Source organism: Lissotriton vulgaris, chromosome 7 (genome assembly GCF_964263255.1).
Source record: "Lissotriton vulgaris chromosome 7, aLisVul1.2, whole genome shotgun sequence".
In the NCBI taxonomy this organism is placed as follows: Eukaryota; Metazoa; Chordata; class Amphibia; order Caudata; family Salamandridae; genus Lissotriton; species Lissotriton vulgaris.
In genome coordinates this window covers 191,514,220-191,541,515 of record NC_141695.1, presented here as the reverse complement: position 1 = coordinate 191,541,515, position 27,296 = coordinate 191,514,220, and the positions used below count along the sequence as shown (strand labels likewise).

General features: G+C 43.5%; 1 protein-coding gene across 1 annotated transcript in view; it reads left to right on the top strand.

Moving 5' to 3' along the window:
• Nucleotides 1–27,296, top strand: part of LOC147701158 (uncharacterized) — a 277,400-nt gene that overhangs the window by 138,459 nt on the left and 111,645 nt on the right. The window contains exon 3 of the mRNA XM_086929919.1: nucleotides 15,474–15,743. Within this exon, the coding sequence (XP_086786045.1) occupies nucleotides 15,474–15,743 (270 nt within the window). The remainder of the gene's footprint in view (nucleotides 1–15,473; nucleotides 15,744–27,296) is intronic.

The following is a 27,296-nucleotide window of genomic DNA, read 5'->3' as shown; positions in this document are numbered from 1 at the left end:
AATACACCACCTGTTTATCTGAATCTTGTAGCATTCTGCTTTATGTACTACTATAGTTTCAAAAGAAAAGTAATTGTTATCCTTTGCTCTGTATCCGATGTCATCAAAGGCTCACTGCGTTTGTAAAAAACACTTTCAGCTTGTGGCTGTCTACTTTGTTATAGTTCACCACCCATTTGTATCTTTTTTCTGTTAAAAAGACCGCTGTGTCTCGGAAACTTGGGTCGCTTCAACAACACAATTATTGCTGCTCCATTCGGCACTCACTCACCTCGTGGAGACTACAGCGCAGGCGGGATCCTCCTGTCTCGACCTCCAGCACTCAACCACGGTGGGCTTTACTTCAATTCCTCATGTTTTGCTGGGCATTGCTGAATTCCTTATTTCTTGCAACAATTTGGTCTTGAATCAATTGACTGCTCAACAGCTAGACCGCTTTCCCTCACAACAATAATTCTGAAAAAGGAAATGCTGTACTTGGTGAACTAGATTTAAAAAATGTATTGCAGCTTTACAAACTCTTCACCAATGTGTTTCAACCACAATTTACATTCGGCGCCAGTAGCTCAAGTATCAATTTCCTAGATGTACAGTTGTATGTACAAGAAGCTCAAATACATACAACACTACAGAGGTAGGAAACATCCATAAACGCTATTCTGCATGGGACAAGCTCCCACCTAAACCACTGATTAGACGTATAGCCTATGAGGAACTACTGAGGATGAGGAGAAACTGTTCCAAGGATACGGATGCAGAAGAAAAATGTGATGAAACAATACAAACCCTGAAGTGAAGATGACATGAACAGAGAGACTTAGAAAAATGTTTGCAAAAAGTGAGAACGAAATCTCATGCAAAAACGCAAATCACATGGAAAGAGCTCTCAAACAAACACAAAGAAAATCAAGAGGCACCTAGATTAGTGTTAATATACAGCAAAAAGAGTAGGAAAATTAACAACATAATTTGACACCTTTGGCATTTCACATCCAAATATCTGGAAATTGGGACTCTCTTAGGACAACACCCTCAAGTGACCATAATAAATAAAGGATCAATTGGTAAAGAGTCACTTTCAAGACAATCAACCCAAAAAAATGGTTAGAAGAACGACAATGCGGATTTAGGAAATACAACAGTTGCAAAGCATGAAAAATCGCCATGAACATTGTGGATAGGGACCAATAGATTATCCTAATTGAAAAGAAAATAACATGCATTACACAAATCGTAGTATACATAATTGAATTTGCCTGTGGACTACGCTAAATGGAAACCACAATTTGCATGCTGAAACAAAGAATATTGGAGCACATAAGGGCAGTAAAACAACATGACCCAACCTATGCAACACTGAATTTCATAGCACAAAGCCAAGGAAATGATTTGCGGACAATGTGGTACTGCGGCATAGACATCATAACACCAAGTGAACATGGTGGCACCAGGACACAAAGATTAAGATGCCTGGAATTCAAGTACATCATCAGGCTCAACCAAAGATGCTGAGTGGCCTGATCAATGATAAAGAACTTTATGTACACTTATGATATTGACTATCCATTATTATGAGAAGTCCCGATTTGATGAAACCAACATGATAAATGTTGAGACACAATTGCAACCGTGAATATTTGCAGTGATTACCACCACCATTACACATAACATAGATAACGCATGAGGCTCTTGACCTCCAAATAGCTTACCCAGTACACAAATATTCAGTGAGGAGACACCAGTAACTTCCTAGATAGCAATAGCAACCTAGGACACAAGTGGTACGAAACCAAAAATACTTCTTACACATGGGAGTACACTATGATATGCTACGTGTTAATGTATGAAAATTGTGCACTATACCAATGTGTTGGCATAATGAATCAGAGGTTTGTTGCAATTACAATTATTATTGTCAAGCAAAAACAAAAGGTTTGAATAATGTGTGTAACTGTGATTTTAAAACTGGACTACATCTCTCACAATGCCTCCTAATTGGCAATGAAGGGAGTAGTATAAATTGCTGTAGATGAAAGACTCACCTACCATGACCAAGCCCGCAAGTGGCTAAAACACATTGGTGGAGCATTTGTAAAGCTGTAATCAATCTTTGAAATTTAGTTCATCAAGTGCGGCGTTTCCTTGCTCAAATTTCAAATATATATGTATACACGCGTAATTAAAGTGTCTAAATATTTTTTTTATTTCATATTATTTCCTTTGGGTTGCTATATGAAAACCCTGCTTCTCCTATATTATAAGGGAGCGAGTGGCAGTATTCCTGAGTGCCCATGCGTGGTGCTAGACTCACCCCAAGCCTCAGCTGTAATACATTACTTTAATTTTGGGACCTTTTTGACAGTGTAGTTTGTGAATAGCAATGGACTTACTCTTTTGTGGGTGGGTGTTCGTATTGCTTGTCAATACTTAAGCCTCTCTTTACCCCTGCCTCAAAAGCACCGATTTAGGAGTATGAATTCCCAATTCTTCAGCCACTCCCCTGGTCTCTTCCACATTTACTGCTTAAATATAAATGTAAATGTATAATGATCTGCACACACGGGGAGACCTCTGACCAAAGAAGATAGGAGTGGCGAGATATCCTCTCATAGGCCATTGAATAAATGTTGTAATACATGAGTGATACCACTGTAGTACTACTCACATGCTACAAAATGCATGTTATGAATCAGGTCCATAGCTTCATATTTGAAATGAGGAAGAGAAAATAGCACATTTACATTTTAACTGTTTGCACTTTTCATTGTGCAGGTAAGTAATCCTGTTCCCCTTGATTACTTCATATTTTAATCCTTGGACAAATGAAGATGCAAAGGAAGGACTTTCAGATGATGCTGATTTTGTTTTATCTCAGCAACTACATATATATGTGACTAGTTCTGATTTAATATTGCCCTAACTTTTCTCTTGGCACTAAACCTTTTTAGCTCAGTCTTGATGGTGCAATTATAAGTCAGGAGAAAGAGGTAGTGGTTGAGCCCAGCATCCAGCGCTAGGTGCTCTCTTAGATGATAGTTATCCACAGTGCTTAATTTGAGCAAGTGGTTTCCGGTGCTCAGCTCCGGCACTTAACCATCAACACTGGCGCTTTAGATGAGCACCAGTAAAGGGCACATTCTTTTAAGGGGAGATTAAGTGATTTGCTCAGAATCACAGGGTGCTGAACCCTCTCAGAGACTCAAGCCATGCTCCCACTTTCTGAAGTCGGCAGCCCTGGCCATTATACCACATCCTCCTCCCACTTTCATGGTTAGTAGTAGGTTCTGTTTTAGGCGGTGCTAACAGGACAAATGGGCTGGTGCAAGCTGCCTTCTGATGAGAGCCCTGGCACTTATTTGTTTTTCATATTAACCACTGGCTATTAGCGGAGTTAGGGCTTGGTGATGCGTGGGCATCGAGAACCGCCCCACCTAAAGCCATGATTAAGAAACTGTATTGAAATTGGGTCTCCTCTAAACTATTTTCAGATCCACGTCATTGTAATTCCACTGTAGCCTTTTTGAGGATTAAAGATGTGGTGGCTTATGAACCTTATCTAGATATGATCTCCATTCCTTTTGACCGGGCCCTGTATTTTAAGTTCAGAGTGGGGACCCTACCAGTAGGTGAACTAGTTGCCCGATGGAATTCCTCTCGCCAGTTCACCCCCTTTTGTGCGTGTTGTCCCACTCGAGTAGAGTCGGTAGCCCACATTCTTTTCGAATGTCCGGATTATTGTGCACCTAGGAAGCGCTGGCTCAAACCCTTATGTAGACTTTTAGGCACCCGCCAGCACATAGTAGCGCTACGCATTCTAATGCCTGACACATCCACTTTGGTTGTTTGCGGTGTTTCAAAATTTTTAAAGTGGTCATTGTTGATTCATGTAAGAAGGCTGTCCCTGTCAATTTAATTCTTGTTTTAACTGTTTTAACATTTTATTCCCTTTCTTTTTTTTCTGTGTAATCAGGAAGTGATTGCTATAAATGTTGTGTTTTATAATTGTTGTACAAAGCTTTTATTATATTTTTTATATCGAAATAAAGCCTATCAATCAATCAACCAATCAATCAATCAATTAACCACTGGTTATCGCTCACATTTTATCAATAGAGACCAAAACAATTCTAAGAGGCACCTGAATCAAGCTAACCAGAATGCAGTTCCTTGGCTGAATGCACAAATTTATCATAGTGTTAAAGTACACATAGTTTCCCGACAATGTTGCTTTTTCAAATCGGTCGACTTTTTAAAATTTTTTATTGTGACCAAAATTAAATTAAATGACTTAATGGACTTTTAGAAGAAAATTGAAATGACTTGCATTGAAAATTGCTTAACAGGGCAGTTGTTTGCTAAAACTTCTCATACTAGTCTTTTACGTGAGCATTGCAAGTCCAGATGTCTAGCTTTATGCGAACACAGGCAAGCACAGATTCTTTTTGCATGCATTTTTACATTAAAGTCTGACCTTTAGCTTTGTCTGTGTTTATTATATGTGAATCCATAAAACAAGAAACAATGACAAACCCCATAGCTCCTGTTTAGATTTTATTTATTTTGATTAAGTAATTCATGTGAAAGTTAGGGCCTTAGGTTTGATGAGTGAGCTTGAACAGGCCTAGATTCATTCCTTTTAACTATTTGCTGAAATGCTGTATCTTTCCTACAACCAGTTGTTGATGTGCCTAAAACTGAATTGGTCTTTTTGTAGACATAAGATTAATTAGCTCCAAGAACTGTATTTGTGTTGTAAAGTGTACTTTAGACTCACAGGTTTTATAGCACCTACAGTTTCCAAACCCACTGAGTTCCTTTCTTGTTAATCATAATACATTGCAAGTAAGACAAAAGTCGTTCTCTTGAGGACTCACGTACTCTTTCTCTATATTACTCACCTCTAGAAATGTTCCTTATAAAGTCAGGTAAGCACAGCAGCTCAACATTTACAGCCCGCTGTAACCCAACGCTACCATGGCACGGCTGGGAACCAAAACCAGCCCTGGCAAACTGCTCGGCAGGCCCCCGGAGGGGTGCGGCCGAGCTGTTTGCCAGGGCCGGTTCCAACTGGTTTTGTTACAGAGCCCGATATTGTTGCAAAGCCGGCCCAGGAACAAAAACGGCCCTTCAGTGGCCCAAAACTGGCTCCCCACTCTGGTGGCCCACCAGGAAAACACCCGGTACCCACTACGGCCAGTCCGGCCCTGGACGCTATTAAACTGCTGAGAATTATGGGGGCTGTAGTTTTTAGTATAATCAAAAATCAAGAAAGACTAGCTAGGTTTTTTATAGGGAAGACTCAATGGAGTACGTGTGTCAAGGAAAACCAGTAGGTTCTTTTGAAAGCCCTCACCCACCAACCTAGTTGGTGGCATGCTTCATCATCGGGCCCACCACAGTGGCACCTAACGTGCCCCGGGTGTGCTTCGACGCCAGATTACTGCGGAGCTGGTATATTTACTGAGTGTGCAGTGTGGTGAGTGTGAAGGTGAAGATTAAAAAGCCATACAAAAATCCCAGTACCCGAGGGTAAAAAACTATTTTAATAAACTGGGTCTCTGTTGGCATATTAAAAGGCAGACGGACACGGTGGAGTATGGATTATGACCTCCAGTGTCCTGTGTGGTCTACATGTTTCAGCCTGGCCTTTCTTAATTTAAACAGGCTTTCCTCAGGACCAAGTGAGTATGTGTGAAGTTAAAAAGGTTAATTTACAGTGAGTGTTTTTTGTTTTTATGTGTAGCACGCACTAAGGTGCTATATGGGTGAGAAGGGGATTCTCTCTCGCTTTGACAGTATTTTGCTGTTCAAAGCCTCCTTGGGTCGCCTGGCAGAGAAAAAGACCGAAACTGTCGATCTGGTTCCTCCTTGGACCTGTCGTCCTTCTGCGGCGCCCGGTTGTGGTTTTTAGTATAATGACATTACACCATGTTCAAAACTCTACAAACAAACCTTTATATCATTTGTTAAATATCCTATTTTAATTAGTCAATTCAGTAGGTAATAACCTGACACTTTGTTAGTTTATGGAAAATAATTATTTCATACACAATTAACATAATGGTAATACAGGACAGCAACAAAAGCATAGTACTTGGTGACATAATTTTAGACTTAGGGGCCTATTGCAATCTTGGTGGCAAAGCCTCCGACCTAAGGTCGGAGGCTTTCTGACTGAGATCATCAGTTTTAATTCTGACTGCCCAGTTACAATCTAGTCAGTCGGAAATGAAACCGGCTGATCGGAGGCTGGGCCGTAATTCCAATGGATGGCGTTTCTGCCATTGGGATTACGATGCTCGGTTTCCCACAGGCTTTCCATGCTGGGCTTTCTGGCATGGAAAGCCTTTTGGAAAGCGAGTTTGGTGACCCCTAGCAGGGCCCCCCTTCTCTTTGCAGTCTCTGGTTTGGGGCAGAGGGGTCGCCTATGGTGGTGCCTGCCAAGCTGTGCAGATATGAACACAATCTCCCATTTCCCTATGGGAGCTTGGGCTATGGCTTATTTATGGGAGAAATGGGAGTATGCGACCGCACCATGTGTGGTTGCATCGAAATTAAGCGGTCGGGACCTCTGACCAAAGATCGATCTGTCCCGATTCCACAATGACGTTGGTTGGAGGCAACTCCGACCGACATAATTGTGCCCTTAGTATGATTGGCACTATTAATGATGATTCTTCTCTCAGACGTTGTCTATTGTTTCTTGTTCCATATATATTGGCTAAATATTGCAACTTTTGTTAACCTGAGATTACTCCATTTATTGCTGTTGGTGTCATTCATACCTTAATTGCATCTTGCAGCATCTTCTGGTGCTAGATGGCAGCTACATTCCAAAATCCATCGGTGCCAGTTTGGTTCTCTCCTTTGTGTCATACTACATACATTTTTTATATTATACGGTCTGCACCATCCTTTCTAAAATCGTTTTTAATTTGCACCGTCAATTAGTTTAAATCAAAGCATCTGTTGGTATCTTACAGAAGTATCAGTTGGTGGAATACGCCATCTTCCCGTAGAGCCAAATCATAGCTGTTTCAATGGCAAAGTACAGCATTCGTTGGTGCCCCGTTGCAGTAATTTGTGTAAAGTTGTAACATCTACAGGTGGCAGAATGAGAAAGCGGTTAGTGCCTGATTGCAGCAGCCATTACTGCCAGATTGCAGCATTCTTAGTTGTGAGATTGTAATATTTGTTAGTGTCTGATTGAAGCATCTGTTAATGTTAGACTTTAGCATTTGTTGTCAAGTTGCAGTATCATTAGTAACACATATTGATGTCACATGACCTATGCAGTAAATATTGGCAACACATTTTGATACCTAATTGCAGTATTGATTGACGACTAATCACACCATCAGTTGCTGACACTTCCTGGCAAGCATCTGTTGATATCAAAATAATTACTTTGTGTCGGAAAGTGCCTCTATTGGCGTAGGTTAGCCCCTACTTTTTACCTTGATGCCTGATGTGATTTTGAACTGTAAGTGCACTGGGTCCCTGCTAACCAGGTTTCCAGTGTCAGATATCTTTCCTAAGCACTCTCCCATGAATGGCAGCCCTTCAGCTAACCCTGTAAGTCCATAGTAAATGGTGCCCATGGTACCTAGGGCATGGGTACTGAAGAGGGTCCTCTGAGGCTGTATTCCTGGTTGTGCCACCTCAGGGACTGCTCACTAAGGATCTGCACTCTGCCATTGCAGGCTGCGTGTCTTGGCGCAGGAAAATCAGATGAATCAACATGCCACATATACACTGCACAAGACCTAGGTAAGCCACCCCTACTGCAGACCTTTTGCCCTAAGGCAGGGTGCACTATTTCCTATGTGAGGGCATATTCGCATGAGCAGAAATGGCCCTATAATGCCCAGTCTATTATGAGATGTAAGTGCACAGGAAAGCCATAAGGAGTACATGGGCTGACTTGTCAAAAGGAGTTTCCTATCTCCACAATGGCTTCATTGATTTCTCAGATGTTTGATCTTCTTAATAAATTCCCACTGATGCCGGTGTTGGATTTATTAATAAATTCGCACAGGAGACCCTTTTGGAGGGTCCCCTGAAAACCTACCAAGAACTGGCATGGTATCTGACGTGTTATCGCCAATGTGCCAACATCAGACCTATTTCTGACAGCATGGTGTGAGAGCCAGCGCTCTCAGAGGACACAGACAAAGCCTGCTTGGGCAGAGGTGCTTCATACCTCCTCCAGGTCTGGCTGGCCCTCCTGCTGCCTTTGAAATCCAACCCAGGAACCTCCAGATAGTGGGGAAGCCAAGCCTCATTTCATGCTCCACTTTAGGCGAGAGGGAAGGTAGGAATATTAGTCAGTTTAGGAGGAGGGCCCCTACGAAGTCTACACCACACCTAGGGCGGGGCAGGTGATGTGAACCCTTTTCCTGAAATTCCACCATATTGGGATGGTGGAGAAACAACCTATCAGGGCTAGGGTAGTGGCCTTTCCCACAGGAAGTGGTCACTAGACAGTGTAGACACCCTATAGGTAGGTAAATACTAAATTCAGTATTAAGGTGGCACCCCGAGACCTGAACATCAAATTCAACGGGACAAAGAAGGCCTGCTGCACGAGAACTGAAGCCCTGTGGAAGAAGAAAATGGTGCTAAACTGTGCCTGCTGCCTCAAGGACTTGCTCGACAATTGCTGCCTGCTGTGTTGTCCCAAACGTGAAAGGGCACCGACAACCCTGGAGTACCTCCAGCCTTCAAGAAGTCACAGAGAAGCTCTCTTTCAATAAAAGTCACTCCGCAATGCACACCGCACGCACCAATCCCCTGAAGTCCGGTTTGTCGACTTGGTGATCCCCAATAATCTTGATGCAGCACTGAAGCAAGAAAAGGTACAACAGCTCCAGAGAGTCAGATCTGTGTCCACACCAAGCTTGAAGTCACAAGAACCTACAGGAGCTGCGGCATACCAATAATCCCCAAAGGCAAACACTGAGAAGAAGAGTCCACACTGGATTCCCAAAACACTAGAAACAAGCACCCCTTGGGAAATATCGAGGCATGAGAGACCAGTTTCCTAAGTGGCCCAACTGTCCCGAGATCGCCTCTTCAAGTTGCCTGCTCCTAACCACGAGAACCTTAAGATGCATGTTGCCTGACTGACCTGTTCGCTCTGCTCCCATTCCCACTAGCCCTGGCACCGACCAAACAGCTGTGCTGCCAAGGTTCCCAAGCTCTTGCGACCTCTTGCCTCGAATGAGCCCCAAAAGACTTACCTGTAAGTCCTCCTGTGCAGTGTACTTTTAAGTGACCCCTACGTCTTTGCGCACCTACTTCCACGACCATCAGCACTCTGCTCCAAGCCAGTCTGTTATGCCCCCGAACCTTTCCTGCTGGAACTTTGATCCTAGTCCTGACATCAACCTAAAATAAGAAGGTGAACTCCCTGAAAGCATTGCCTGATTTTATATGCATTTTTCAGCTTTTTCACCATTGTTTCCAATGATGCGTTACTGTGCACAAAAGTGATATCTTTTCTGAACTTTCAAAAATTGTAACTCCAACAGTACTTACCTTAGAACTGTGTTCTTGGTCTTAAAAATGACAGAAAATCATTTTTACTTTTATAACTTGGTCTCAGATTTATTCTTGTGTGTGTCTCTCATTTATTACCTCTGTGAGTACAACAAATGCTTAGCACTACCCTCTGATAAGCCTAACTGCTCGCCCACACTACCACAAAAAAGCATTAGTATTATCTGCTTTTACCTCTGTATACCATTTAGGGATTCACTGGACTCTCTGCACAGTGCACTTCATTTCGGTACACTATGTAGAGAGCCAGCTTCCTACATTTGTGTGTTTGTGATTTTTGTCTATCGGTGTCAGGAGACGGACTTTTCAGTTAGATGTCAACATATGCTGCTATCCAAGTTCAACATCCATTTGTGTCATGATGCATCCTGAAGTAGCTGTTCTGTTGTATAATGTTGTGGTGTCAGAGTGCTGTTAGAGTGTAGTTATATTGCAACATCAGTTGGTGTCTGGTTGGAGCATCTGTCTATGTCAGATTGCAGACAGCGATAGTGTCTGGTTAAACGTGTTATAATATTGCGGAATTGGTTGGTGTTATATTTTACTCTCTTTTAGTGGTTGCCTGGCCTATCTAATGATGTTAAATTGCAGAGTCTATTTATGTTACAGTTTTACTTTCTCCGATTTGAGATTGTAGCATGTACTGCTGTCAGATTACTCCACCAATTACTGTCAGATTGCAGGAATTGTTGTTGCCACATTTCAACCACTACCGATCATGCACTGCAGAGTCCATTTGCTTGAAATTGTACATACATTACAGATTGAAGCATCCTTTAATACCATATCTGTTATGGTATTAAAGGATGCTGTTATGTTCAGATGTATTTATCAATTTGTGTGGCTATGCAGCGTTCTATAGTTTTGAACTGCAGCTGCTCTCTATCATATTGCGGTGTTTAGTGTTATATTGCAACACCTCTGGATTTCCAATTGCAGTGTCCATTGGTAACAGGTGTCTTTTGGTACATTACCACCCCCTAGTGTTAGAGAGTGGTCTCTGCTGATGTTAAGTTGCTTCATTGGCTCGTGCAATATTTTGGCATTGGTTTGTGCTAGGTTGCAGCATCGACTGGCCGATCTGCATGGGTACTCCACCAGATTCAAAAGATCGAATCAAAAGTCTCGGTGTATGGCTAGACGACACCTTAAGTTTTAACCAGCAAGCCACAATACTTGCCGCCACATGCTTCGGATTGATGAGGATGCTGAGGAAAGCTTTGCCTCTTCTCCCTTTTCAAGCCCGCAGGATAATGGTTCAGGCCATTGTCCTGTCCCGCCTTGACTACGGGAACGCCCTTTACTTAGGTGCACCGATCAGCACAATCAAAAAACTCCAAATAACCCAGAATGCGGCAGCACGCCTGCTTCGTGGACTGTCCCGAAGACATTCGGGTGCTGCCGCCTTGAGGAAATTACACTAGCTGCCTATCCAGGCCAGGATAAAATTCAAGGCAATGCGCATTATGCACAAGGCCATGTAGAATAAAGCCCCCGCAATCATCTGTTCCTTAGCTACCCCCTACCACCCTCAGAGATCACTGCACTCTAGCACAGCTTTTCTGACATCAACAAAAAAAATCAAACACGCTCGGTGGGGCGGGCGCTCCTTCTCATGGAACGCTGCCTCTGTCTGGAATTCCCTGCCTTCTACACTGCGCAGTGAGCCCAACCTACAAAAAGTTTGGAAAAATCTGAAAACATTTCTCTTCCAGTAAGAGCCAGCTAGCAGACTCCCCGACCCTACCCATCCTTTGCGCTACGAGGCCTCCGGGTAGTAACGCGCTTTACAAAACCCAATTTCATTTCAATGTTTGTCTACATTCACTGTGTTATCTTGCAGCATTGCCGATATCAGTTTGCAGCAATAGTGGTAGTATAGTGCAGCATCTGTTGTCAGATTAATAGATCATTGTGTGTGACAATGAAGCATTCTTTGCATTCAGATTGCATTATCACGGAGTACCAGATTGCAGAAACTGCTGATGTGAGATTTCATTATCCATTGGTGTCAAACTGCAGCATCCTTTGGCATCAAGTTGCAGAACCACTTGCTGTGAAAGTCTGATTACAGCATCTCTTGGAGTTGCAATCTAATGCAATCATATTTCATTGCGGAACAGCACCATTTGCTTGAGGCACATTGCAGAATACCTAAAGGTTATGGCATCACTCTGGTACCAATCAAGCATTGGTCAATATCTGGTGGTATTGCATCTTGAAACTTGAAGGCCATATATCAGTGTAGCCAGTTGTAAGTTTTACGTGCCATCTTTTTCAATGCTTTGGAATTTAATTAGATCCATCTGAACCAAGATGAAGAGATAATTCTCACAACAACGTAGCTACAGCTCCTACATTTACATTCTCAAAGACGCATTGGTATTAACATTTTAAGAATCTAAGGGCCATATGTATCAAGCAAATTCGCATTCGAAAACGAGGAAATTCGCAGAATTTCAGCGTTTGCGAATGCGAATTTGCTAAATGGTACGTATTAAGAAAAATCTGGTGCAAAACAAGGAATCGCAAAATTTGTGATTCCTTATTTTGCAATTGCATTTAATGAATCGCAAATTTTGCGATTCCTTAAATGCAATGTATGAAGCAAAAAAAAATGCAAATTGTCCTTAAGGAATCGCAAATTACCACCAACTTCAAGTTGGTGGTAAGTTGCGAATTAATTGAAAAATGCACATTTTTGCATTTTTCAAAGTGCCATGTGACGCACATACATGCCCTTAGGGCCATGTGTATCATCAACCTGATTTACGATTCTGAAATAGCGATTTTTTAGAAATCGCTATTTCAGAATCACAAATTGGGATGTATGTACAAATTCGCAATTTTTTTGCGAATTCTTAGTATTCCTTAACTGCGATTAGCAAATTGCGAATCACAATTAAGGAATACTTTCCCATAAATTTCTATGGGCCAGGAGGCCCATAGGAATGAATGGGAAGTTATTCTCAATTTGCGATTCACAATTTGAGAATCGCAAATTGAGAATAATTTGAAGGGTGCAGGGGTGTCCAAAGGACACCCTGTTGCACCCCTGAAATAAGCATGGGTGCACATGTGGCGCACATACATGCCCTAAGGGCATGTATGTGCGTCACATGGCACTTTGAAAAATGCAAAAATGTGCATTTTTCAAGGAATTCGCAACTTACCACCAACTTGAAGTTGGTGGTAATTTGCGATTCCTTAAGGACAACTTGCATTTTTTTTGCTTCATACATTGCATTTAAGGAATCGCAAAATTTGCGATTCCTTCAATGTAATTGCAAAATAAGGAATCCCAAATTTTGCGATTCCTTGTTTTGCACCAGATTTTCCTTAAAATGTACCATTTAGCAAATTCGCATTCGCAAATGCCAAAAGTCTGCGAATTTCGGCATTGCCAATGCGAAGTTGCTTGATACATATACATATATGTACATATATATACATATACTAAGTTCCTACACTATTGTCCTCGAACTTTACATACGAACAATACACATTATCTCATAATCTTATAACTTCATAGATCAGCTGTCAATATTCACCCTTTCATTTAAGGTATTGCCACTTTAAAATGACCAGCATTTGAATAATTTCATTATTTACCAGAATAAATGATCGCTGTTCTCTGTTCTTAATGTTTATGTCTCCAAATATCACACACATACTAGGCTTGGCTAATCTGAACAAGTTCACCGTCATGGTCATTTTGGTGTGCTCCTGGTTTGCACAATTGCAACAATCAATGTTTTGAATAACATTCTAATTGCCATCCATTATACAGCATTAGGATTATTTACCAAGCAGGTTAATATTTCATAGTAAAGTTTTGTATTGCCTGCAGTAGGATTATATAAGGGGTAAAGTGCCATCTGCCATACATTCTAAGACTATTGTAAGTCACAAGAAGTTCCAAATCATAGAGTCGAATGAGGCCGAAGGCCGAATTTCTGTATAGGGTTATGAAAGTAATACATGGTCACACCATCACCTTTCCCAAAAAAACACATAAAACCTTGATGAGCAACTCTTTAATTTGAGATAGAGAGCTTGTTTGCAAACATAAAATAAACCTCTAGTTAAAAATTAAAGACACCAAAAACCTGTTAGATATTTCTTGCGGAAAGATATTAGAAAGACTTCAATACAAGACAGTTTTTTAAAAGGATGCATTAGAAACCTACAGAAACATTCTAACTTGTCTATAATAAAAGGAAGGGGAAAAACATGTTATTTCTACTTTTCCCTGCAAGCTAGAAAAATAGAGCAGAAGAAAGAAAAGCAATGTTTAATTTGCGTTGCCTTAAACAGATGCTCAGTGACCTGATCTACCTTTCTCCTCAGCTGCTGGGTGCCTCACAAGTCATGGACTATAAAGAAATTAGAGAGTGGCGTTTCTACAGAGATTGCAGAATCTCATGTTTTTTTATATACTCTTATCTGTATTTAAATTAACTATTACATTTAAGTCTCTTTTTTTAGCACTATTTGTGTTTTCTCCATCTGCCTTCACCATAACTCTCCAGCAAACAAAAGACGATGGGAGGAATGCTTTCAGTCTAACCACTTGCAATCACTCGGGGTAGCACTCCAACCCATTGTTCTTTTGACCACCATGCTACCAATGAGTAGATTGAGCCATATGCAAATCAGTCTAGATCCCGCTCCAATCGTAACAGTCAAGCCCAAACTACCTAGCCCGGTCTTCTCTGAACCAGAACACAACCAGCCCAAGACCAGTTTTGGCCTAATTGGGCCTCTTCAGTTCGGGTGTAGCTGTGTTCCAGTGGCACAGTGCATAAGGGACCCATGTCTAGGCATACCCTTGCCCACTTAGGGTGTTTACATCTAACACAAAAAATATGATTGGAGGAATGCTTGCTATAAGTCCAACCATTGGCAATCACTCAGGGTAGGATTCCAATGCATCGTTCGATTGCCCTCCATGCCACCTCAGATTAGACCTAGCCACATGAAAATAAGTCTTGATTCTTCTCCGATAGGAACAGTCCAGCCTGAGCTGCCAAGCCAGGCCTTGTCTGAACCTGGACACAAGCAACCCAAGACTGGTTTCAGCCTGACTGGTCCTCTTCAGACTAGTTATTGCTATACAGAAAATATCTAATCAAGAACATGTATATGTTAGTTTGTATATTCTTGTAACGATCACTTTAAAAAAAAAAAAAGAATAATATCTATGTTACTCCATCAAGGTATTTTTTTCTACTTACATTATTATGCTTTTCATAAAGGCAGTAATAGAAAACGTCATAGCTGAACCACTCAGTGAGGCGTTGGGATACTGAGAAATCCATGAAGTAACACACCTAGGCCTCGATTACAACTTTGGCACAGTTGCACCGGCTCTGCACTGGCATGGCTGTGGCGAAGCTGTGTAAAGACCGCCCACCCAAATTAATTTTTAAGTCATTGGTGGGCATTTCCTTTGCCATTCCCACTGCAGTGCTATAAAATAGAAAAAAACAACAAGGGTTTTGGCTTAGCGCAGCAAGGCCACGCCACAATCTGAAAGAACAAAACAAGTTGCCAGTACTGCACCAATACTTAACCATTCGTAGAAGAGTCAATGAATGAAACAATTGCCCTTTCAACCAGCCTTATGGTTAGAATTTAATCAAAAAATGAGTTTTATTTATATTTATCAGAAATCTTTTATATCATTTTTACATTTATCTCTAATTTCTCAAATGCTAGAATAAAATAAATTGTATCTTTATTTACTTATCTTGGAGCCCCATTATAGAATAGAAATTCACAATCATACTCCAAAAAACCTGTTTTATATACTCCATATCACATTAGGAAAGCAGACACACATTAATCTCTTTTCAATCCAATTTGTTTTTTAAACTAAGCACTCTTGCCTTCTTCCTCTTGTTTCACAGAACCCATTGGAGAGGTCAAGGTGAGCCCTAATCCTAAGCAGGTGACAGAAGGGGACAGCTATGTAACGCTGAGCTACGAGCTGTTACAAGGTCAAGGAACAGCGACTTGGACCAAGGATGGTGTCAGCATTGGCTCCAATGCCACATACACTTTGTCGGGCAACACTTTGACAATTAGTAAGCCGAACACAACAGATTCAGGTCTCTACAACTGTACTGTCTCCAATCCAGTAAGCCGCAACTCTGGGGTCTATAACCTTACTGTAAGCGGTAAGTGAATTCATCCTCTAAACGTTCTATATATCTTCGTCTTTATTGAAATTACTTACTCAAGCCAGCTTCTTAAGCAGTTGTATTAAGAGATCTTTTTTCACCCAAGTTCATTGTCACAAGCTGCATTATCTGAGGGTTTTGTCTGATACACAAAAGGGAGAAAAGCAAGTTTGCAGTGTTTTTATATCACATAATAGAAGATAAGGCAGTTGTGACTTGGTCTGACCTAAAGTTTTACACCATGATGAAAATTGATGTATTCACTGTTTTTGCTTGGCTTCCATATCAAAAAAGGTAGTAAATTCATGTTTCTCTGCTTCTTAAATGTGAAATAAGCTGTTGTACTGTATATAAACAGATTTTGCCCCACTTCCTGTTATATAATAATAAGAAAATAGCTCAAAATCAGTTTGCAACATATTACTCTTGGAAATAATATTTGTGGCCTTTTTGTTGTGTTGAAAGTCCTTGAGATATATTAAATGCTTTACAAAACGTTTTGTTGACATCTTCTGGATATATTTTATTTACCTAATTCAGTTATTAGTTCACTTATTAAGCACCATGTGCCACTTGTTTCAAAGTACCTATTAACAAAAAGAAGATAGAGAACTAGGCAAAAAAGTGGATGGAGGAAACTTAGCTCATAAAATAGGTAAAGCCTTATATCTTGCTCTCCCTAGTCCAGGAGAGATTGATTATTTATGACTAGAAGTAGTCTGTGGGTTGAGTCCCAAATATAGATCCATTTACTTGTCTAGTAGTTAATCTCTACTTCAGAAGCATATTTGTTAACAAGTTAATATCAGTAATTTATATCAGGCATATTGTGGCAGAAGGGAACTCCCTCCTGGTTTTGAAAGGTTCTTGCTGTCATCTGAGATCTGGGGCCAGACTCCTCTAGGATTCCTGACCTCTTTCATCACATGGGTTTGTGGCCAGCACTTTCCTTGTTGAAAGACTCAAGGTGATCCTGTTGTCAGAAGTTCATCTCAGGATGCAAATTTGCTTGCGATAGTTGATAGTTTGGGCAGGTGTTTCAAGCCCCATGATGAGTGTGATTTGTCTCTCAGTTTCAGTGCCACTCTTTGCTCTACAGACATTAAGGGCCAGAGAACATGTATGATGCATATCTTCTTCAAAGCTAGAACAAGCTTGTTGCTCAGTTTTGTACCATATGTTGTTTTAATGCCTTCATCTAAACCTTTAGGTACAAGTTGAAACAATAGATGGGCCGTTTAAGTAAAAGTGTATGGATGCTGTCCAGCTTAGAATTGTGGTGTGACTTTGCTAATCACATGAAGGTGGAGATGTCACCGTATCCACTTGCGGCATGAGTGAGGTTGCTGGGTCATTGCTTTGCATGCTGTGGTAGGGGGGTTGCCTAGCACAGTTGCTTACTGCAAGTGTAGCAGGTGTGTGTTGGTTTAGCTTAGCAAAGTTAAAGAATTTCATTTTAAAGCGATTGATGCCAATATTCTATTCCAGTACATGAGTGAGGCAGGAAGCGATGTCTACACAATTCACTTGTCTTTTAAGAGGATCTTAACCTCTGTATTGCCTGCAGAGATTTGAAATGGTAGCCTATGACATCAGCTGTTGGATGTAAGTATGTTATATTCTAGGATTCTTGTTATGTACATTTCAATTACATTCTATGTGGTGTAACTTTAACTAGACACTTGCTCATTGCTGCCACTGTATTTAGGATGTCACTGCATCTGGTCTATTGAGGAATGTTATGTTTTCAATGGTGAGAGCAAACTGACTAGGATACAGATGTGACCAGCAGATGATGAGCTGTGTAGTGCTATCTACAATAAACTCAAGTTGATACTTCATCCTGTCTCCTGAATTTACTACAGTATGCTAAAGAGACTAGGAGAGAGGGGTGATCTTTGGGAACCCCACATGATAGTCCATGTATTACTAAAGTCGTGTGTAATCCTGTAGGAATGACTTGAATCTTTGCTTGGGCTAACCCTATGCATGCACTGATGGAAGAGGATGGAGTGACCACCAATGTAATAAGCTTTTCTGAGGGCTTCATTCTGCTGACTTTATCACCAATTTTGGCCCTGGTATAAAAGGATTTGTAGCAATATGTATTGTGACACAATCTGATTATTCCATATTGTTTAAGACAGCAGACGAAATGGAGCACTAGAGATGTGATCAGTTTTTACACCACTGTAAACTTCTTCAATAGAGCCAAAGTAGTTTTTTGTAACAACTTTAAAAATTACTCTACAAACATCCACTGGCTGTACTCTAAATCCAAATTGGATAAGAAGCGGACTACATGGGCCCTCATTCAAAAGATTATGGTAGATCAGGGTTCCAGTGAACCAGAGTGTTTAGCTATACTGGAGAGAGGCCAGCATATTATTGTGAAAAATAAGAGAATAGAGAGGCAATAAAAGAGGATATGTATACAGATTATTCATAAAGCAAGTGATAGTCCTTCAATAATATACACAGATAATTTTTATTGCATCCTTGAAAATTCTCTTGATAAAAGATGATCAAACAAAACAGCCAAATAGCCAACGCGTTTCGCCCAGGATGGGCTTCCTCTGGGCAGATGTTCAAAATTCGCTAGTCTAGCAGTTGTTGAGTTCGTAAGATGATCACAATATAGTGGACTTTTCAGAAAAGACGAAATATCCAATATCTCAGAGGAAACTACGTTATGTGGACAAGGATATAGGAAAAAATTCACCATCTTGCGAGTATCTTGAATCGACTCGATAAGGGTAGTGTGCACTTTGATATGTGACACTATACAAAGTGAAGTTACGGTTATGACCCGGTCCTACATCAGACGCCAAGTTGTTCTTCCCGTCAGCGTATTATTGTGACCTGTGAAAGAAGTCAGATAAGGCCAACACAGTCTGACATACTAAGTGCAACTGGTTTCTGTGAGGATTACCTGTTTCAGCCTTGGAAACGCGAGACTTACAACATTTTCCTGCTGACAAATAGATCCAGCAGATTAAATCAGAAGTTTCTGATGCATGACAATTTTCTGCATGACAACTTTCTGATCAGACCCAGAAGATCTCTCTTGGGCAGAGAGCCCATGGTTATATATAATGGGCCCTGCAGAGTAGAGGAAAAGGACAGGTGCCCCAAGAACCTTCTGTCAGCCTGTATCAGTAACAAAATCATATATGGGCCTCCCATCAGACTTGCTTAATAGATTTAGCTGGATTATAGTTGGATTCCCTATGGTCACCCAAACAAGTTGACACACACACACACCTGTGTGCTTGCACACATACAAACACACATACACACACATGCAAACATACTCACTAAAAACACAGCTAAGTTTATTAGATTGGTTACAACCTTAACATACTTTTTTGGAAAGAAACCTACAAAATCTCTGAAACAGTTCTGATTATGAATTGCAAGTGGAAAAAAACACTGATATTTACCAGTTATTGTTAGCTCTGCAAATCCGCGAGGATTATAATGCACTTAAGAGTATATGGTGCGCGTTATCATGGAACAGCTATTAGGACTTGGTTCCGCAAGCTGCAAAAGGGCTCAGCTCATGCCAGAGCACCATCTCACATAATACCAAGCACTCTTCCTTCAGGATTGTTAAGTCCTGCCATAGGAGTGACTGATAGGAATACATGTGTCCATTTTAGGGTTAGATATAGGGATACTATATCTAAACCAAAGGGTGTTTACACCACCTTGCCCCAGCTGTCGTGCAGCCAGTTGTGTCAGATTTGGATGGCCAGCCAGGGGTGGCATAATACATGCTGCAGCCCCTGGTAGGCCCTGGGTACACCTATGCCCTGGATACCTAAGGTATGCTGTACAGGGACTGATAAGGTGGCCCAGTACCAATTGGTAAAGGCACCTAAGGTACATATGCGTCAATTTAGAGAGAGAACAGCTAGGCTGTGGGTCTGATTAGCAGGCCCACAGCCATGGAAAGTCGTAAACAGACCCCACTCTCCTACAGAACCCCCCCCCCCAAACTTAGGGACATTAAACTAACCTTGACCAGGTGAGTCTTCTTGTTCTAAGTGGAAGTACCGGGAGAGACCATCTGCATTACCATGGTCAGTCCCTGGGCGGTGCTCCACTGTAAAGTCCATCCCCTGTAGGGAAATGGACCACTTAAGAAGTTTGGGATTTTCACCCTTCATTTGATTTAGCCATAAGAGGGGCTTATGGTCGGTCTGAATCTTGAAGTGAGTGCCAAACAAGTATGGCCTCAGCTTCTTCAGGGCCCAAACCACAGCAAAGGCCTCCCTCTCAATAGCTGACCAACGTTTCTCTCTAGGGGTCAGCCTTCTACTTAAAAAAGCAATGGGCTGGTCATGACCATCAATATTCAGTTGAGACAGAACAGCTTCCACACCCAACTCAGAAGCATCTGTTTGGACAATGAATGGCTTGGAGTAGTCTGGACTCTTGAGGATAGGTGCAGTGCACATGGCCTGCTTTAGGTCATCGAATGCCTTCTGACAGCTAACTGTCCACTGAACTTTCTTTGGCATTTTAATACTTGTCAGGTCATTAAGTGGAGTCACAATAGTTCCATAATTTCTGACAAATTTCCTATAGTAACCAGACAGGCCCAAGAAAGCTCTGACCTGTGTCTGGGTGGTTGGAGGAGCCCAGTCCTTTATGGCCTGTATCTTGCTCTCCAAAGGTTGAACTTGGCCCCCACCTACAAGGTGGCCCAAGTATACAACTTGACTCTGCCCTATCTGGCACTTGGTAGCCTTGATAGTGAGGCCTGCCTTTTACAGGGCCTCTAAAACTTTCTTCAGGTGGATCAGGTGATCCTCCCAGGCGGAGCTAAAGACAGCAATATCATCTAGATATGCCGCACAGAAGTCATCCAACCCAGAGAGAACTTGGTTCACCAACCTTTGAAAAGTGGCAGGTGCATTTTTCAAACCAAAGGGCATCACCACAAACTGGTAATGACCTCCTGGGGTAGAAAATGCTGTCTTGGCCTTGGCATCCTCAGCTAACCTGATTTGCCAATAGCCAGCTGTTAGGTCAAATGTGCTCAAGAACTTGGCAGAAGCCAATCTGTCAATGAGCTCATCTGCTCTTGGTATTGGATGGGCATCTGTCTTAGTGACAGCATTGAGACCCCTGTAGTCTACGCAAAACCTCATCTCTCTCTTACCATCTTGGGTGTGAGGTTTAGGCACTAGAACTACAGGACTAGCCCAAGGGCTCTCTGAGGGTTCAATGACTCCCAATTCCAACATTTTCTGTACTTCTTGTTTGATACAGTCCCTGACGTGGTCAGGTTGCCTGTAGATTTTACTCTTTATAGGCAGACTGTCACCAGTGTCCACCTCATGGGTGCACCAGTTTGTCTGACTGGGTGTCAGAGAGAACATTTGTCTGAAGGATTGAAGAACCTGTTTACAATCCTCTTGCTGATGCTCAGAGAGGCTGTCAGAAAAGACTACACCTTCTACTGACCCATCATCAGGGTTCTGAGTGAGCAGGTCTAGGAGAGGGTCACTCTCTTCCTCCTGCCCCTCATCTGTAGCCATGAGCAAGCCCATGTCTTCCCTGTTGACAAATGCCTTGAGCCTGTTCACATGAAGTACTCTGTGAGGGCTCCTGGGAGTTTCAAGGTCCACCAGGTAGGCGACCTCTCCCTTTTGCTCAATAATGGTATGGGGTCCAGACCACTTGTCTTGGAGAGCTGCTGGGGCCACTGGCTCCAACACCCACACCTTCTGTCCTGGGTGATACACAGTCAGGACAGCCTTTTGGTCATGCCAAGCTTTTTGGAGTTCTTGGCTGGCCTCAAGGTTTTTAGATGCCTTCTCCATGTACTCTGCCATCCTGGAGCGGAGACCAAGTACATAGTCCACTATGTCCTGTTTAGGCTTTTTGAGAGGTAACTCCCATCCTTCCTTCACAAGACACAGGGGTCCTCTTACAGGATGCCCAAAGAGAAGTTCAAAAGGGCTGTAGCCAACCCCCTTCTGTGGGACCTCTCTGTAAGCAAACAGAAGGCAGGGTAAAAGGATATCCCATCTTCGCCTAAGCTTTTCAGGTAACCCTTTTATCATCCCTTTTAGGGTCTTGTTGAACCTTTCAACAAGCCCATTGCATTGTGGATGATAGGGGGTGGTGAACTTGTAGTTGACACCACACTCCTTCCACAAAGCAGTCAAGTATCCTGACATGAAGTTGGCACCTCTGCCAGAGACAACCTCCTTAGGAAACCCCACTCTGGAGAAAACTCCAAGTAGGGCCCTGGCCACAACAGGAGCTGTAGTGGTCCTAAGGGGAATAGCTTCTGGATACCTGGTGGCATGATCCACTACCACCAGTATAAATCTGTGCCCAGATGCTGTTGGGGGGTCCATTGGTCCAACAATGTCAATCCCCACTCTTTCAAAGGGTACCCCCACCACAGGTAGTGGTATAAGGGGGGCCTTTGTAGTGCCACCTGATTTGCCACTGGCTTGACAGGTGACACATGAGCGACAAAACTCCTTAGTGTCCTCAGACATATGAGGCCAGTGAAAGTGTGGGGCAAGCCTGTCCCAAGTCTTGTTCTGGCCTAAGTGACCTGCAAGGGGAATTTCATGGGCCAAGGTGAGAAGGAAACCTCTCAGAGACAAGGGGATGACCAGCCTCCTGGTAGCACCAGGCTTGGGATCTCTTGCCTCAGAGTAAAGGAGTCCATCTTCCCAATACACTTTATGGGCACCTGTGGCATTCCCTGCAGCCTCAGCAGCAGCTTGCTGTCTGAGGGATTCCAAAGAGGAACAGTCTAATTGTGCTTGTCTCAAGTCTGCCCTGGAAGGTCCCCCTGTCCCAAGAAACTCAACCTGTTCAGGCTCAAGTTCTTCTAGGACAGTTCCTTCTGGGGTCTTTGGGTCAGTCTCCTGTGAGAGCTGATCCTCTTCTTGAGGCAAGGGGGAAGGCACTGCCTTAACCCTACTGTTCTTTCTCTTGGTGAGTGTCTGGTCCATTGTTCCAGGATCCAGCACTAGTTCAGCTGGGCATTTCTTGGCCTGTGACCTAGTCACAGCAAGGACATGTGCTGACAAACCTAACATCTCCACATGAGTCCTATACTCCACATCTGACCATAGACAGGATTCCAAATCATTGCCCAAAAGACAGTCCACTGGGAGGTCTGAACTAACAACAACCCTTTTGAGGCCATTTACCCCTCCCCAGGAGAAGTTAACAAGTGCCATACTATGTGTGGTAGTGACATTGCTAGCGTTGGTCAATAGGTAGTCTGAACCTAGTATTACCTGATCAGGGTCCACAAAGTTTGGTGTCACCATAGTGACACTGTCACAAGTGTCCCTGTAGGCCTGAGCCAAGTTTTCATTGATCAAAGGCGTCTGCCTGTACTTGCCCAGAGTACTGGGACTTACTGTAGGGGTCAAATCCATGTCCCCAGTACAAACAAGAACAGCCTGGGTAGGTACTCTGACTAGGTCAGAGCCTGCCTCAGATACCAATGTCAACCCCATTAAAGTCTTAGGGGGAACACTACTACTACTAACTGAACTAGGGGTTGCAGGTGCCTTAGGGGCAGTAGTGGTAGGAGCTGGGCCTTTTGTTGGTGCACTCACTAAACCAGTGAGTATTACTTTTACAGTATTGGCACCATGGTTTCTTCTGACCATTGTTCTTTTTCTTTTGGGAATTCTGGGACCCACCCTCCTTAGATTGTTGGGCCCTGTTGAAGACTTCTGGTCATTTTGTTTACTCTCATTACCCTTCTGGTCTGCTTTCTTCTGGCCACCACCCTGGTTCTGGTTCTGCTGCTTGACCCTTGTCCTGACCCATCTGTCTGCCTTCTTTCCCAATTCTTGGGGAGAGGTCAGATCTGAGTCAATAAGGTGCCGATGCAACAACTGATTTTGACAATTACTGAAGATTTGTTCTCTCATAATTAAGTTATACAATCCTGTATAATCAGTAACTTTACTTCCCAGTAACCAGCCTTCAAAAGCCTTAGTGGCACAATCTACAAAGTCAGCCCAATTCTGAGACTGAATTTTCCGGGTGTCTCTGAACAGCAACCTGTATTGCTCAGTTGTTAGGCCAAACCCATCAATCAGTGTATTCTTCAGGACATGGTAATTGTTAGCATCCTCAGCTCTAGTAGTGAGGAGCTTATCTCTACCTTTACCTTCAAAGGAGAGCCACAAAATAGCTGCCCACTGACTCTGGGGGATGCACTGGACAGTGCAGGCCCTCTCCAAAGCAGTCATCCATTTGTGGATGTCATCCACTTGTTTAAAGGGGGGCACTATTTTACTCAGGTGTCTAGTATCAAAACTCCTGTCTTTATCTCTAGGGATAATGCTGCCACCAGTGGGGTCTGCCCCACTCAATTTCTGCTCTCTAGCAAAGGCAAGTCTCTCTTTGGCAAGGGCAAGTTCTTCCCTCTCAATCCTCAGATTGACTTCCCTCATCTTAGCTTCATGCTCTCTTCTCTGAGGGGATGTCATCCCTCTGTGAGAAGATGCCTGAGAGCCATTGGTATGAATGGATCTGTTAGAGCCTCTGGAGAGAGACCTAACTCGTCCATTCCCAATGTTAAGCCTGCCTGAGAGTGGGCCTGGGGGTCCCCCAAGTCCATTTTCATGCCTGCTTAAGTTGGTCCTGGTGAGCCTTCTGACTACTACCTGACCTTTGTCTGCCTCATCCCCTGACAACTCCTGTTCCTCTTCCTCCTCTTCACTTTCTGTTCCATTGAGGTTGAGGTCAGGGTCCCCAAGGGTTCCCTCTAAGGGGGGCATACTCCCATCTGGATTAGGGGGGCCTGTGTTAGAAGCCCTCCTGGCATCATAAGTCTCTAAGAGACGTATCAGAAAAGGAGTAGTAGGGTTAGAACCCTGTTTTAGCTTCCTGGAGGTACACAGTTGTCTCATCTCCTGGAAGCTAAGAGCTGCATATCTTGACATGACCTGTGGAGGGTCAATGACCACTAGGGGTGTCTGTGAAGATTCTCCTTGGTCAGACATGCTTTCTAGTGAGGTGTAAATGGTGCACTTACCTACACTATGGGTTTACCTACTGATCCCTTGCTAAGAGTTGTAGTCAGGGTGTGCTAAGCCCTGTTACACTACAACAGCTGGTTCAGTAGAACTCAGAGTATTCTAAGCTAAGTTATATGTACCTGGGTACTTATGTGATCTTTCAAATGATATTCTTTGGATACGTGCGAGGCAAAACAACAGCAAGCTCAAATCCCAACCACTGCACACCAATGTGAGAAGTTGGCCTGATATATAGTGCTCACTATTCTAGTGATCACTGTGTATCACACCAAACGACCCTTATTGATGATTGGTTGTAAGTCAACCTTATAGACCAGCTATCTTAGTAGCGTGGACAAAAGCAGTCTTTAGGCTAAACTCTAGAGGGCGTGTTAAGCCAGCTGTTTTACCATCACATATACCCCTTGAACACCAAGTGAAATGACACCACACAAGTTGTTATGAAAATAAAGGATATTTATTTATAACAAGTTTACCCTGAACTCTTTATGAGTCAGGGAGCTAAGCACAATACAAAACTCTTACGAAAATACTTCAAGTTGCACAATTTACACAAATGCCCGAGGGGCACAAAAAACCATATACTCTAAAAGTGGAATGCGAAATACTAGCAGGTAAGTAACAAGATCCAGAGGCTTCAGGATCGCTAGGACTACACTACTGAACACTAAGGTTAGGAGCAGGAGGCCTAGGGAGATCGAGTGCAGAGTGTGCACTCTCACGCGGGATGCGGGACAAAGTCTATGGAGGCTAGTATTTCTAAAGTTACTGTTTTCGGACGAATCCGACTAGATAGACTTAAAACGAAAAAGGATCTGGACACTTGGATAGTGAACCTGCGTTGGAGCACCGAAATGCGTGGGTTACCTAGCCCAGGGGCTGCGGCTGCATAGGGTTCAAAAGACGTCGGGAATCCTCGTTGTAGTCTATGGAGCCTGAAAGAAGAAGTTGCTGGCAGGCGACCAGTGAAGATGTTCGGTGTGATCCAAGCCTGGATCGGTGATGGAGACGACCTGAAAGCAGAGGGGACTCAGTTCTTAATCACTAGCCAGTGATTGTGTGGGCACCAGGATGGCACCGGATGAAGTCACCTCGACCAGGTGAGTGGGCGACGCTGGACTCTGTAGTCACACGGGCTAGGAGGCGTTGTCGTCGACCAGGCTGGAGGTGCGAGCTGTCCCATGAAGGTGTCTGCTGTTGGCGATGCTGGACCCCGGATGGGGGCAACAAACCTTGTCAAAGGCAAGCCCACGCGGTGGGGTCAAGATGGCGTCTGGAGCGGACCAGGAGGGTCCGGGGTGCTCCTCTTTTGGAGGGGAGCAAGGGCCAGTCTGGAGCAACCAGACAGCGGTGTAATCGTCGTGGTACGTCGTCAGGAGGGCCACTAGCCAACGGGCAAGTGACCGGACAACGCGGTGAGCAGCAAAGAGCAGAAGGGCCCCACTAGATCTCGTGGATGCTGGGGAGCTGGACTTCGGTGCAGGAGCTGCTCAGGGTTGGGGCTTCTCAAACCCCAGTGCACTCACTCGAGGATCCCTCGGCGGTCATGCTGGTTAAGCGTCGTGCAGTTTCTGAAGATGGCCGGTCCCTCAGGTCTCGTCACACCCACGAATCTCAGCTGGGCTGATGATGCAGGTAGAGGTCAGAGATGCCAGGGAATCCGGGTCTCGTCGAGCTGGTCAGTCTTGATCCGGAGGATGGACGTGCAGCAAACCGCGATGCTTAGGTGGTGCCTGCGGGTGCAGGGTGGCTACTCCTTAGCCACAAGGGAGAGTCTTTAAAGAAAGTCAAGAGTTCCTTTTGTGGAAAGTAGTTCAAGATTCAAGATGATCTAATTTAGGAAGGGGGCCCGCTCCTACCTTTATTCTAAGAAAAGGGGCTGGCACGCGACTAGGTCCTGCCCAATGGGTGGGACCAGGAGGGGGGTGGTTACACCCCTCTCCCTTGTCCGGACTTTCCCCAGCTCAGGGGCTGGTGTGCCCCTGGAACTGGTTTGAGCCGGCATATGCACAGTGAGCACCGGGGTGCCACTTGCAGGCACCTTCCTCTCAGCCCTGCCTACTTGGGATACACAAAACCCTGTCTGGGATGGTGCTAGCACCGCCCCTGACAGGAAACCCTTTGTCCAAGCTCTCCTCGCTGGAAGGACTCCCAGCAGCAGGAGGTCAGACTTGTGTCTGTGGTGGCAGCATCCATTTTGTGATGCTGAGGCTCGAGTTAACTTTAACCGGGGTTCACAGTTGCATACATGTCGTGTCCCTCTAGAAGGGTGGAATGCTAACCCCATCACCAGAATTGGCGAGGGGTTAGTATTCCAATTCGTATGACACCTTACTCGACATGTTTTGGTAAAGCGATACCAAAGTTGGCAAATAACCGCGAGGATTATAATGCACTTGAGTATATGGTACGCGTTATCATGGAACAGCTATTAGGACTTGGTTCCGCAAGCTGCAAACGGGCTCAGCTCATGCCAGAGCACCATCTCACATAATTCCAAGCACTC